Genomic DNA, 13,186 nt, shown 5'->3' with positions numbered 1-13,186 from the left:
GCCTGAAACATTAACTGCTCATTTCAATGGATGCTGCCCAATCTGCTGAGTTCCTCCAGCATGTTGTGTGTGTTGATTTGACCACAGCATCTGCAGTGTACTTTGTGTTTAAAGTCCTGGAGGAACTCAGCAGGCCAGGCAGCAGCCATGGACAAGAGTAAACAACTGACACTTCATCAGCAAAAATAGTGAGGTAGTGTTCATGGATGTGTTCATTGTCCATTCACAAATATGATGGCAGAGGGGAAGATGCTGTTCCTCATACACTGAGTGTATGTCTTCAGGCTCCTGTACCTCCCCTCTGATGACAGTAATAAGAAGAGAGCACATCCTTGGTGATAGAGGTCCTTAACAATGGATGAATCCTTTTTGAGGCATTGCCTTTTGAAAATGTCCTTGATGCTGGGAAGGCTAGTGTTCATCACAAAACATTGGGGGAGCTCAGCAGGCCTGGCAGCATCTATGGAAAAGAATACAGTTGACATTTCGGTAAGAGTTTTGTCCTGAAACAGCGACTGGACTCTTTTCCATAGATGCTGCCTGGCCTGCTGAGTTCCTCCAGCCTTTTGTGTGTGTTGCTCAGATTTCCAGCATCTGCAGACTTTCTCTCGTTTGAAGCTAGTGCCCATGATGGAGCTGGCTGAGTTTGCAACCCTCTGTATCCTGTACAGTGGCCTCTCCATGTCAGACAGTGACGTAACCAGTTAAAATGTTCTCTAGGGTTTGTCGATAGAAATTGCGAGAATATTTGGTGACAAACCAAATCACCTCCAACTCCTTGGTACAGGAGTACCTTCAGCTTTAACATTTGTCTGTTTGCTGAAGTGTGCTGTCTGACCACAATGACATGAAATGCTCTGTGAGACCAGGAAGCAGATTCGTGAGAAACTTCAGCTACAGAAGTATCCCAGATGAATGGGCAGATATAGTCGTCCACCTGTGGAGCACAATTTGGTCCAGCCAGTAGCAATGACTCGGAGATTCAGCAGAAGAAAAGCACTACCCTTCACGCAGAGCTTGCAACTGCCAGTTTTTTGGCTGAGCTCAAGTGAAATGTTTGTGGTGAGCAAGAGTGAGTTTGTCAGCCTGTGAAAGTGGCCTCCAGTGAGCTCTGTGGCAGCTTGAAAAACTGAAGTTTCAGTGTGAGTGACCTTTTGTGTATGACCAGCTTGGATTTTAACAGAGGACTAGAGTCATTGAACACTACAGCACGGAAGAAGGCCTTTTGGTCTATCTAGTCTACGCTGAGCTACTATTCTGCATAGTCCCATCGAACTGCACCCGGATCATAGCCCTCCATACCCCACCCATCCATGTACTTGTGATGGTCAAATTACAATGGTCTCAGCTCAGCAGCTTTAAAGTCAGAAAGTCATCTGGGTTGCACGTAGATTCATCTGCTGCCTAGTCAAATGTGCTCTGCTGCAACCAGGAAACGGCTACTGCTTTCCACTCCAGATTGAGGCTCACTTTCAATCACGTAATTTTCAATGCCAATCAATTTCCACTCAAGCGGCACTAAACTGTGAAATAGGTTTTCAAAGTTTTGAAGTTCAAAGTAAACTTACATTCAAAGTAAATTTATTATCAAAGTACATATTCATACTAGATACACAGAAATACAACACAATCAGGGAACATTATACACATACAAAGAAAGACAAGCAACCAATGTGCAAAAGCCAAGCTGTGCAAATACAAAAAAAAATATTGAGGACATGAGTTGTAGAGTCCTTGAAAGTGAGTCTGTAGGTGTGGAATCACGGACAATGCTTCCATCAAATTTGGAATTCCTATTCTTTCCAGTTGCCTGGCAATACCTGACACCGTTCTACATGTGCTGCAAGGACTCGGTAGAATAAATGGCATCCTATCATCTCATCTCTTCACAAGCACTTTGTACATGATATACAATTTGATCCAAAAGATTGAAAAGTGAACCTGTGAAAGACGAACTAAACCCTACAGCTATCAGGCTCCTGAACTGGTGTAGATAACTTAATTCTGAACTGACCACAATTCTGAACTGACTCCACAAACTACTGACATACTTTTAATTAATTCACCAACTCACGGGTCATGAGTATTACTTACTTTTTATTTACACAATGTGTCTTTGTCAGTTTTTGTAAGACATAGGAACAGAATTAGGCCATTTGGCTCATCGACTCTGCTTTGCCATTTCGTCATGCATGACTGATCCATTTTCCCTCTCAGCCCTAATCTGCTGCCTTCTCCTGTATCCCTTCATGCTCTGACCAATCAAGAACCTATCAACCTCTGTTTTAAATATACTCAGTAACTTGACCTCCACGGCCACATTTGGCAATGAATTGCACAGATTCACCATTCTCTGGCTAAAGAAATTCCTCCTAAAATTTCAGTGAGTACAGGCTCAGAGCCATCAAACGCTCCTCATAAAACAAGCCTTTTAATCCCAGAATCATTTTTGTGAAACTCCTCTGAACCCTCTCCAATGTCAGCAGATAAGGGGCCCAAAACTGCTCACAATACTCCAAGTGAGGCCTCACCAGTGTTCAACTCGCTGGAGTTGAGAAGAATGAAGAGATATCTCAGTGAAACTTATTGAATAATGAAAAGCCTAGACAGAGTGGATGTGAAGAGGAGGTTACCTATAGTGAGGGAGTTGTGACCAGAGGGCACTGCCTCTGAATAGAAGGTTGTCCTTTTAGAACAGAGATGAGGAGGAGTTTCTTTATCCGGAGGTTGGAGAATCTGTGGACTTTGTTGTCTCAGACAGCTGTGGAGCCAAGTCATTGGGTATATTTGAATTGGAGGTTGATAGGTTCTTGATTAGTAAGGGCACTGAAGGTTCTTGGAAGAAGCAGCAGAATGGAGTTGAGCAGGATAATAAATAGGCCATGAGCTAATAGTGGAGCAGACTCAAAGGGCCAAATGGCCCAAATTAGCTTCTGGTCACAGGGGATCAAATCTCTTTTGACAGTGCCATCTGATATTTTGTTGATGATTCAGAGCAACAAAAAATGTATGTACAGATGGATTTCAAAAACACAGAACATAGAAAACCTACAGTACAATGCAAGCCCTTCGGCCCACAATGCTGTACCGAACATGTATTTATTTTAGAAATTACCTAGGGTTACCCATAGCCCTCTATTCTTCTAAGCTCTATGTACCTATCCAGGAGTCTCTTAAAAGACCCTATCACTTCTGCCTACACCACCATTGCCGGCAACCCATTCCACACTCTCTGCATAAAATCTTACCCCTGACATTTCCTCTGTACCTGCTTCCAAGCACCTTAAAACTGTGCTCTCTCGTGTTAGCCATTTCAGACCTGGGAAAAAGTCTCTGACTATCCACACGATCAATGCCTCTCATCATCTGAAACACCTCTATCAGGTCACCTCTCATCCTCTGTCTCTCCAAGGAGAGAAAGCCGAATTCACTCAACCTATTCTCATAAGGCATACAAACCAATCCAGACAGCATCCTTGTAAATCTCCTCTGCACACTTTCTATGGCTTCCACATCCTTCCAGTAGTGAGGTGACCAGAACTGAGCACAGTACTCCAAGTGGGGTGTGACGAGAGTCCTAGAGAGCTGTGACATTACTTCTTGGCTCTTAAAATCAATCCCACGGTTGATGAAAGCCAATGCACCATATGCCTTCTTAACCACAGAGTCAACCTCCGCAGTAGCTTTGAGTGTCCTATGGACTCGGACCCCAAGGTCCCTCAGATCCTCCACACTGCCAAGTCTTACCATTAATACTATATTCTGCCATCATATTTGACCTACCAAAATGAACCACCTCACGCTTATCAGGGTTGAACTCCATCTGCCACTTCTCAGCCTAGTTTTGCATCCTATCAATATCCCGCTGTAACCTCTGACAGCCCTCTACACTTTCCTCAACACCCCCAACCTTTGTGTCATCAACAAATTTACTAAATCATCCCTCCACTTCCTCATCTAGGCCATTAATAAAAAATCACAAAGAGTAAGGGTCCCAGACCAAATCCCAGAGGCACTCCACTGGTGACTGACCTCCATGCAGAATATGACCTGTCTACAACCTTTTTGCCTTTGTAGGCAAGCTAAGTCTGGATCCATTAAGCAAGGTCCCCTTGGATCCCATGCCTCCTTACTTTCTCAATAAGCCTTGCATGGGATACCTTATCAAATGCCTTGTTGAAATCCATATACAATATATCTACTGCTCTACCTTCATCAATGTGTTTAGTCTCATCTTCAAAAAATTCAATCAGGCTCATAAGGCACGACCTGCCTTTGACAAAGCCATGCTGACTATTCCTAATCATATTCTGCCTCTCCAAATGTTCATAAATCCTGCCTCTCAGGATATTTTCCATCAACTTACCAACCACTGAAGTAAGATTCACTGATTTATCATTTCCTGGGCAATCTCTTCTCCCTTTCTTGAATAAGAGAGCAACATCCGCAATCCTCCAATCCTTCAGAACCTCTCCCGTCCCCATCAATGATGCACAGATCATTGCCAGAGGCTCAGCAATCTCCTCCCTCACCTCCCACAGAAGCCTGAGGTACATCTCGTCCAGTCCCCGTGACTTATCCAACTTTATCCTTTCCAAAAGCTTCAGCACATCCTCTTTCTTAATGTCTATATACTCAAGCTTTTCAGTCTACTGTAAGTCATCCCTACAATTGCCAAGGTCCTTTTCTGTAGTGAATACTGAAGCAAAATATTCATTAAGTACCTCTGCTATGTCCTCCGGTTCCATAAACACTTTTCCACTGTCACACTTGATTGGTCCTATCTCTAACGTCTTATCCTCTTGCTCTTCACATACTTGTAGAATGCCTTGGGGTTTTCCTTAATCTTTCTCCCCAAGGCCTTCTCATGGCCCTTTCTGGCTCTCCTAATTTCATTCTTAAGCTCCTTCCTGTTAGCCTATAATATTCTAGATCCCTATCATTACCTAGTTTTCTGAACCTTTTGTAAGCTTTCCTTTTCTTCTCAACCAGATTTTCAACAGCCTTTGTACACCACGGTTCCTGTATCTACCATCCTTTCCCTGTCTCATTGGAACGTACCTATGCAAAACACCACGCAAATATCCCCTGAACATTTGCCACATTTCTGCCATACATTTCCTGAGAACATTTGTTCCCAATTTTTGCTTCCAAGTTCTTGCCTGATAGCTTCATATTTCCCCTTACTCCAATTAAACACTTTCCTGACTTGTCTGTTCCTATCCCTCTCCAACGCTATGGTAAAGGAGATAGAATTGTGATCACTATCTCCAAAATGCTCTCCCACTGTGACGACCAACTCAATGTTTTCTGACCACTATTTTTAAGAAAACCTGGACATCAAGATTTCTGAAGATGTATCCTAGACGCAACATATTGATGCGATCATGCAGAAGACAAGTCAGTGGCTGTATTTCCTTAGAGTCTGAGGAGATCTGGTATGTCACCAAAGACTCTAGCAAATATCTACTGATGTACAGTTCTGACTGGTGGCATCACTGTTTGGAATAGATACTTCAATGCACAGGATGAAAAAAGCTGCAGAGGGTTGAAGACTAAGCTAGTTCCATCATGGACACTAGCCACTTCAACAACTGGGACGTCTCCAAGGGGCAATGACTCATGTCAGTGGAAATACCCTCACTATTCAGGACATGCCCTTTTATCATTAGCATCAGGAAGGAGGTACAGGAGCCTGAAGACACACACTTAATGTTTTGGAAAAAGCTTCTTCCCCTCTGCGATCACATTTCTGAATGAATCCATACACGCCTCACTATTTTGCTCTTCTTGCACTACTTATTTAATACATATTTCTTCTTGTAACCTTCATGTCTTGCCTATACTGCTGCCGCAAACACCAAGTTTCACTACATCAGTGATAATAAACCCGATTCTGTCTCATCCTTTGAGTTCAATAACTTCATGGCGTCACCACAGGAGCATAGATTTATTCGGAAAGGACAAGTTTGAAGTTGCAATGGGACACGGTGACACTTTCGACGTAACTTTTCTCTATTAATATCGTTACCAAGCATGATCCAACATCGCAGTATCAGTCGGTAAATACAACAATATCCCCCGAATCTGACTGGTTAAAGTCAGTCACATCTGAGCAGGGTGGGGCTCTTAAAATCTTTTGTCGATTCACAACTACTAATCCTCTTAAATTGCATGCGCCGCTTTAAGAAAGCCACGTTCAAGAGAATAAACTTTATTCGTAATAAAGAAAAGTATTTACAAGGATAATCCGTGCAACGCTTTCCACTCTGTGTACATAGTCAGACGCTTTCCGTACTATTCCATTGCATTCCGACACATCAATAGCACCGCTGCCACTCAAGTCCCGTCCCCTCCGTGGTATACTTGAGGGGTTTCCTCCCCCAACCCAGCCCCTCGCTCTCCAGTAGCAGCCGAACTCTACACTCTCTCCCGATGTTCAACTCAATGTTTTCTGATCACCATTCTTCCCTCTTCTCTCTCTCTGAGACAACCTACCGTCAGCCATCAATCAACCGCAAGGATTTCTGCAATGCACCTTGTCTCCCGGCTGACGTTGTATCAAGCAATTGCAATTCCGCCCTTCAGTCTGATTGCGATGCAGGAAAGCATATTACTCAGCGAATTACTGCGCCCACAACCCTCAGTTAACGTCCCCTAGTTGTTTCCAGTACTTCAGTCCAAGGGGTCCGTTTCAGTCTGACTTTGGTTACCAGTAAGGACAAATGTAATTGGTTAAAAGTCGCTATGAAGTGTGGAACTAAAAAATTGGTTGGATTTTTGGGAAACGGTAATTACTTCATTAAATGGGTCAAGTGTAGACTTATAATGGGACATAGAGTCTATAATGTGTAACCAACCCACTTGAAATTAGTTACCTTCTTGAACTAATTGGCTGCTCGTTTAAAAGCGAAAAATGTCTACATTCCCACGTTTAAAAGGAAGAGTTTGTTTTATAACACAAAGTTAGATTTGCTATTACCTGAAACAACGCAGAATGAAAACAAAACATTTGATCACACTCCAATATATATATTGGACCAATATATGTGCCTTTAAACATTCACAGCGAAATTCACTCACCCAAAAAGCGTCCTTAAACCGGAGGCGAGTCATACTGAGTGAGGAGGTATGTAAGTTTTAATACTGTGATAACAAGGTAGACGTTTCTCGGGAGAAGAATTTTCAAAGGCGATAATCCGCTGGTTTGTTTCTCGACTGCTTGCAACTTTCAGATTACTTCACGCTAGAGCAGAGAGTTACTGCTTCCTCAAACACACGATTCCGTTCACTCTGTTGGTAGCAACCTTGCACAGAAGGAAGACGACTTTTTTTTTGCTTTCACACTGGTGATGTCAGGAGTAACCACAATTAACACCCGGGAGTTGTACGGACCAGCGAGACGCAGAAAGCAGCAGTTTTATTTCGAGATTCATTGAGAGAAGGATGCAATTTTTTTTAAACAGGATATTTAGCGCGAGGTTGGTTTTTAAAAAAGGTGTCTGTCCAAGAAGAGGCTGCAAGGTGAAAACAGCTGTTAACACAGCCGAAGTGTGGAGTTATTTAGGTATTAAAACAGATGAGGGATTAACTGACAGATGGATCCAGGAAAGGAAAGAGGGGAATGTGATGAAGCTTTGAGAAGTGGATATTAGATTGGAAGCTAAAATTTGCCTAAACGTTATTTTTTTAAAAAAAGCAGATGGTCAAAGCCGTTTCCACAGCATCGGGGGTCTAAAACCAAGGGGCACAAATCCAGATATAAACACAGGAGGCCAAATCCAAGAGATTGTGCAGATGCCGGTACTCTGCTGGCGTCCTGTTGAATGTGCTCAGCCCCCATAGATGCTGCTTGACTTGCTGAGTTCCTCCAGAATTTGGATGTGTTACTCCAGATGTCCAGCATCTGCAGAGTCTCTTGTGTTTATGATCACCCATTTACTGCCCCCCTTAACCCTTCGACCAGATTTATGATTTATCCATGCCTCCCCCTATGCCCTTTCCACCACACCCCACCCCACTCCACTCCACCTTCTTTGCAACTTAATTTTGTGTTTCCCTCATACTGAAACATTATCTATGTTCCTCTGCCCACAGATTCTGCCTGTCCTGCAGAGTGTTTCCACCATTTTCTGCTTTAATTGCTAATTGGTATTTCTAGTAGTAGTAGTAGAGGTTTACCCCTCTTCTTTTGACTCCCATATTTTGAGATTGTAAAAGAAGAAATTAATTTGTTTTGGAGATTTAGTGTGGTAACAGGCCCTTTCAGTCTAATGATTTTGTGCTGCCCGTTTAACACCCATGTGCCCTACTTAGCCTGTTAACCCGTGCATCTTTGGGATGTGTAAGGAACAGATACCTTCTCTAAGCAGTAAGGCTGAACAACAACCTCCACCTACTAACCCACCCCTCCACACCCCAACCACCACTGCTTTATCATTTCCTGTCAGTCACTTCATGTACAGACACTTCTGTGCCTAGTTTCACTTTATGTACATACGTACGTAACCCATGTATATAAGCTATCTTACACATTTGCATTTATTGGTTTTTTAATTATTATGGTGGACTCTTTAAATTGATTTAGAGATGACAGCACTGTAATAGGCCCAGTGACTCAGTGCTGTCCAGTTTCATCTATGTGACCAATTAACCTGCTAACACATACATCTTTGGAATATGGGAGGAAACCAGATCACTCGGAGCAAACACATGCTGTCAAGGGGAGAACATACAAGCTCCTTACAGACAGAGGTGGGAATTGAACCCTCCGTTACTGGTGCTGTAATAGCATTATGTTAACCACTACAGTACAGTGCCTTGTTGAGACATAGGTCTCATTCAAACTTGCCTTCAAGATTTTAAGGTTTGGTTTAAACTAATTTCTGTGTCATTGCAAAATGCCGTTGTCAGCTCAGAGCACCTAGTAGAAGCAAGCATCTTCTACCAGGTATGAGGTGTTGGAGGAGAATGACAGCATTTTAATTAAATTCTGGGCTTGTAACCCAGATATTCCAAATCCCACCATGGCAACTGGGCAATTTAATTCAGTAAATCTGGGAATAAAATACCAGCAGCCAATATGAAATAATGAGTAGATGTAAAAATGTGGTCTTATTTTCTTCTAAGTCCATCACTGTTACCTGGCCTGGTTTATGTAACTTCTGCAGAGCCTAGCTGTTTTGAATGGCTTAAAAGGCAGTTAATTCATGTGGGGAGAAAAAATCATCACCACTGATTATGGCCTGGATATTTTGCTTTGGCAAGAGATGGTATCCCAGTTTTAGCTCTGGGCAGTGTGGCAGTGTTGCCTTTCTAGAGCTTGCATATCCCACCCTGTGGCCATCGGGGTTTTCCCCAGCTGCTCTGATTTCCTCCCACATCTCAAAAAAACCTGGTTGTTTGTTGGGTAACCTGGCCACTATAACTGAACCCCTGGTATAATGCAGGTGGGAAAAATCACAAAAGTTAGTGGTTCAGAAAACGGTTAACAGGGTAATCAACAGGGAAATCGGCTTGCTCTGAGAGCCTGCATAGACCCGATAACTCAAACAACTTCCTTCTATATTATGAGGCAATATAAACTCTGACTGCAACATACTCTTGACCTTATTTGACTACTACAAACTGTGTTTGCTTAACCTGGGTGTGAAGTTGCTTTAACGATTGATAAAATTGCTGATTTTGATCTTCTGTTTTGAACTAGTTACAATCTAACTGTTTTCAAAGGCAATTAGAAAACATGTCTGTTTATTTCAATTCCTTAATCCGAGATTGGGACTCACTTCCACACTGGAAAATAATCTGTCAGTTTCAACCCTCCAAAGCCCATTGATACAGCACAGGAGATTCCAAGCTGGGGTCCATGGACTCCTCGGTCAATGGTAGGGGTCCATAGCATAAAAAAGGTCGGGAGACCCCTTGATATACCATATAGCTTAGTACAACACATTTGGAGATAATACAGACAATGGAGAAAATAAGCATATTTGGTACCAGTAATCCAATAGTGTGTTTAAGGTGCTAAACACCTTAAAAGTGGTTAAGGCGTTGGTCTAGTGATCTGAAGGAAGCTAGTTCAAGCCTCAGCTAAGGCAGCATGTTGTGTCCTTAAGCAAGGCACTTAACCACACATTGCTCTGTGATGACACCAGTGCCAAGCTGTATCTTGCCTTTCCCTTGGGCAGCATCGGCAGTGTGGAGAGGGGAGACTGCCAGTCTCCCATACAACCCTGCCCAGGCCTGCGCCCTGGAAACTTTCCAAGGTGCAAATCTATGGTCTCTCGAGACTAACAGATACCTATATAAAAATCCAATAGCATGAAATACTCAAAGACAATCTATTGCTGAAAATAAACTATAGCCTTAATCAGATGCACTAAAAACAGAGCCGAACTATTTGCTTTTTGTTGTAGGGTGGGGTACCTCTAGAGTTTTAAAGGGGAAACCACTGTAGGAGGACTTCTGGAGCAAACAGAATACATCAAACCTGGTAAATCACCAACCTATAAAACTTCTCTCAAACATCAATAATATCAGGGAAGGTATCATCAATAGTTTCAAGCAGCAATATTGCATACAATGTGAACACAAATAGTGAGCATTGTTAGCAAGGTCAGTATATGCAGTCCATTCTTAATAGTAAATAGGGTCAATGTTGGGTCTGGAGTCACACATAGGCCAAATTAGATAAAGATGCCTTATTTCTTTCCCCCAAGTACAGATGGATTTTACATCTATCCAGTGATTTCTAGGTCTCCACTATGTTAGTTTTAAATTAGATCACAAGACATAGGAGCAGAATTAGGTCATTTGGCCCATCAAGTCTGCTTCGCCATTCCATCATGACTGATCTATTATCCACCTCAAGCCCATTCTCCTGCCTTTTCCCTGTAACCTTGGACATCCTTATTAATCAAGAAGCTATCAACCCCTGCTTTAAATATACTCAGTGACTTGGCCTCCACAGCCATGTGTGGTAATGAATTCCAGAGATTCACTAAACTCTAGCTACAGAAATTCCTTCTCATCTCTGTTTAAATGGGATGTCCTTATCAGTCCCAGTTCGTATATCAGTCATTAAAATGAATATTTTACTCCGCATTAATTTTATAAGCTCAATGCTCCCACTTGCAGGATATTGGCAAAAACTGGACTCCTTACTACAATACTATGTTTGGAATGGTAAACGACCCAATATAAAGTGGTCATCTCTAGAATTCAATAAGTCGGCTGGGGGATTGACACGTCCAAATTTTAAACTATATCACTAGGCATTTGTATTAAAAAGTCTTAGCTATTGGATGGAAGAGGATAAAGTTTTGTCATGGAAAAATATAGAACAAGAGCTAATGGCACCAATAAGGTTGAAGGACTTTCTCCTTATAGGTATGTCTACCAAAAAATGTGATTTGTATTATGGTCCAATTTTAACCCATATGCTACAAGTGTTTAGAGCAGCAGAAAAATACCTAAAATTTAAAAGAATATGGTGCAAATCATCTCCATAATGGAACAATAATCATTTTCTATCTGAGGGGAAACCATTCAATAACAGAACTTGGGAGGATAAAGGTATTACTACTCTTCAAGATATTAATGGGGCATGCACTATCCTTAGCTTTCAAGAACTGGTATCTCGACATAATATTGATAAACACTCTCTTTTCTACTTTAGAGTAAGATCAGCTTGTAAAGTCTACGGGCTTCAATGGGGGTCAGATTTAAAGGACCATCCTATTTTAAGTTGGACACAGATGTATCTGAATTGGGACAAGACTTAGACTGGGATGTGATTTGGGATAATACTGCTGGCGCTTCGAAAAACCAAACTCATCAGTATATACACTTGAAATTTTGTCATAGAGCACATCTAACACTGAGAATTAGACATCAAATGGGACTGGTTCCTGACCCGTATTGCTCATTTTGCCCCCATGGAACCGTTGGCTCTTTTATACATGTTGTATGGGAATGTCCAGGGGTTTTTGGTTTGTGGGGGAAGGTTGTCAGTACTCTTACAGAACTAATGGGGGTACAATTACCAATGGACTCCGCTGTACATCTTCTAAATGATGACTCCCACCTTTCCCTTACAGAAAAACATGCAAGATCTGGCTGGCAGGCCTGACTGCAGCTAAGAAGTTTGTAGTCCAGCCTTGGAAACCACTGCATGATATTTCAAATACTCACTGGCTTCAGAGCTTTTTGGACATTTCTTACCTGGAATTATCATCAGCAGAGAGTAAATGATGCATGACCAAACATAACCTTAATGTGGATAAATTTGATATCTAACTTAAAACAGGAATGCTCTGTCTGTGTATGTGCTACTATTCAGCTGGTTGGTGAAGGGGAGAGGGATGGGGGGGGAGAGAGTGTAGTGGAGAGGGGGGTGGGAGTTGGGGGGTGGCTGGGTTAAACAGTCAAAATGTAATCAGCAACTGGTTGTATTGAATGTAATTTGTTGGTGTTGCAATAAAAATTGGTGATTAAAAAAGAGGATGTCCTTGTATTTGGAGGTTGTGCTCTCTTGTCCTAGACTCTCGCACCTTTACAAACATTCTCTCCATGTCCATTCTTCTAGGCCTCTCAATATTTCATAGCGTTTCAATGAGATCTCCCTTCATTTTTCTAAACTCCAATGAATATATGCCCAAAGCTACCAACTGCTCTCATACAATAACCTTTTCATTCTTGGACCCACTCCAATGCCAGCACATCCTTCCTCACATAAAGAGCCCAAAACTATTATACACACAAAAGATTATGCAGATGCTGGAACTCCAGAGTAATGCACACAAGATGCTGGAGAAACTCAGCAGGTCGAGCAGTATCTACGGAGAGGAATAAAGAGTCGACGTTTTGGGCCAAGGCCCTTCATCAGGAAGGGTCTATTGTACATTTGTTTGCCTGAAATTAAGTTCTCAAGTTGGCACAGAGAAATTATAACTAGATGTTAATATTAGGCTAGAATACTGGATATTAATCTAGTAACTTGATCACTATGATACCAAACCATACTATTGTAATGTGCTAATTATGCCTCAGCTACAAAGCTCAAGCTTTTGGGAAGTTGGTAGAGATTGACTAGATTGAAACAGGGATGAGGGAGCAACACGATAAAGCTGGAGCAACAGCGGGTCTGAGAGCTTCAAGAGATGCCAGTATCTGCAGTCTCTTGCGT

At 42.2% G+C, this 13,186-nt stretch overlaps 1 protein-coding gene and 1 long non-coding RNA gene across 6 annotated transcripts in view; one reads left to right on the top strand and one right to left on the bottom strand.

The window, feature by feature from the left end:
• Positions 1-7,558, bottom strand: part of pstpip1a (proline-serine-threonine phosphatase interacting protein 1a) — a 120,306-nt gene extending 112,748 nt beyond the window's left edge. The window contains exon 1 of one of the 5 annotated variants that reach the window (XM_059946650.1): positions 7,084-7,558. In XM_059946650.1, the coding sequence (XP_059802633.1) occupies positions 7,084-7,116 (33 nt within the window). In that variant the 5' untranslated portion in view covers positions 7,117-7,558. Of the gene's footprint in view, positions 1-6,498; positions 6,725-7,083 lie in introns of those variants that run through there. The other 4 variants (XM_059946653.1, XM_059946649.1, XM_059946652.1 and 1 more) reach the window with 4 other exon arrangements.
• Positions 6,658-12,334, top strand: LOC132379094 (uncharacterized). The gene is made up of 3 exons (XR_009507292.1): positions 6,658-6,790; positions 7,070-7,129; positions 12,099-12,334. It is a non-coding gene; the product is annotated as an uncharacterized LOC132379094 (long non-coding RNA).
• Positions 12,335-13,186: the final 852 nt, after the last annotated feature.

The sequence above is a fragment of the Hypanus sabinus genome, chromosome 21 (assembly GCF_030144855.1).
Source record: "Hypanus sabinus isolate sHypSab1 chromosome 21, sHypSab1.hap1, whole genome shotgun sequence".
NCBI classification, from domain to species: Eukaryota; Metazoa; Chordata; class Chondrichthyes; order Myliobatiformes; family Dasyatidae; genus Hypanus; species Hypanus sabinus.
This window is presented reverse-complemented; position numbering and strand designations above follow the sequence as displayed.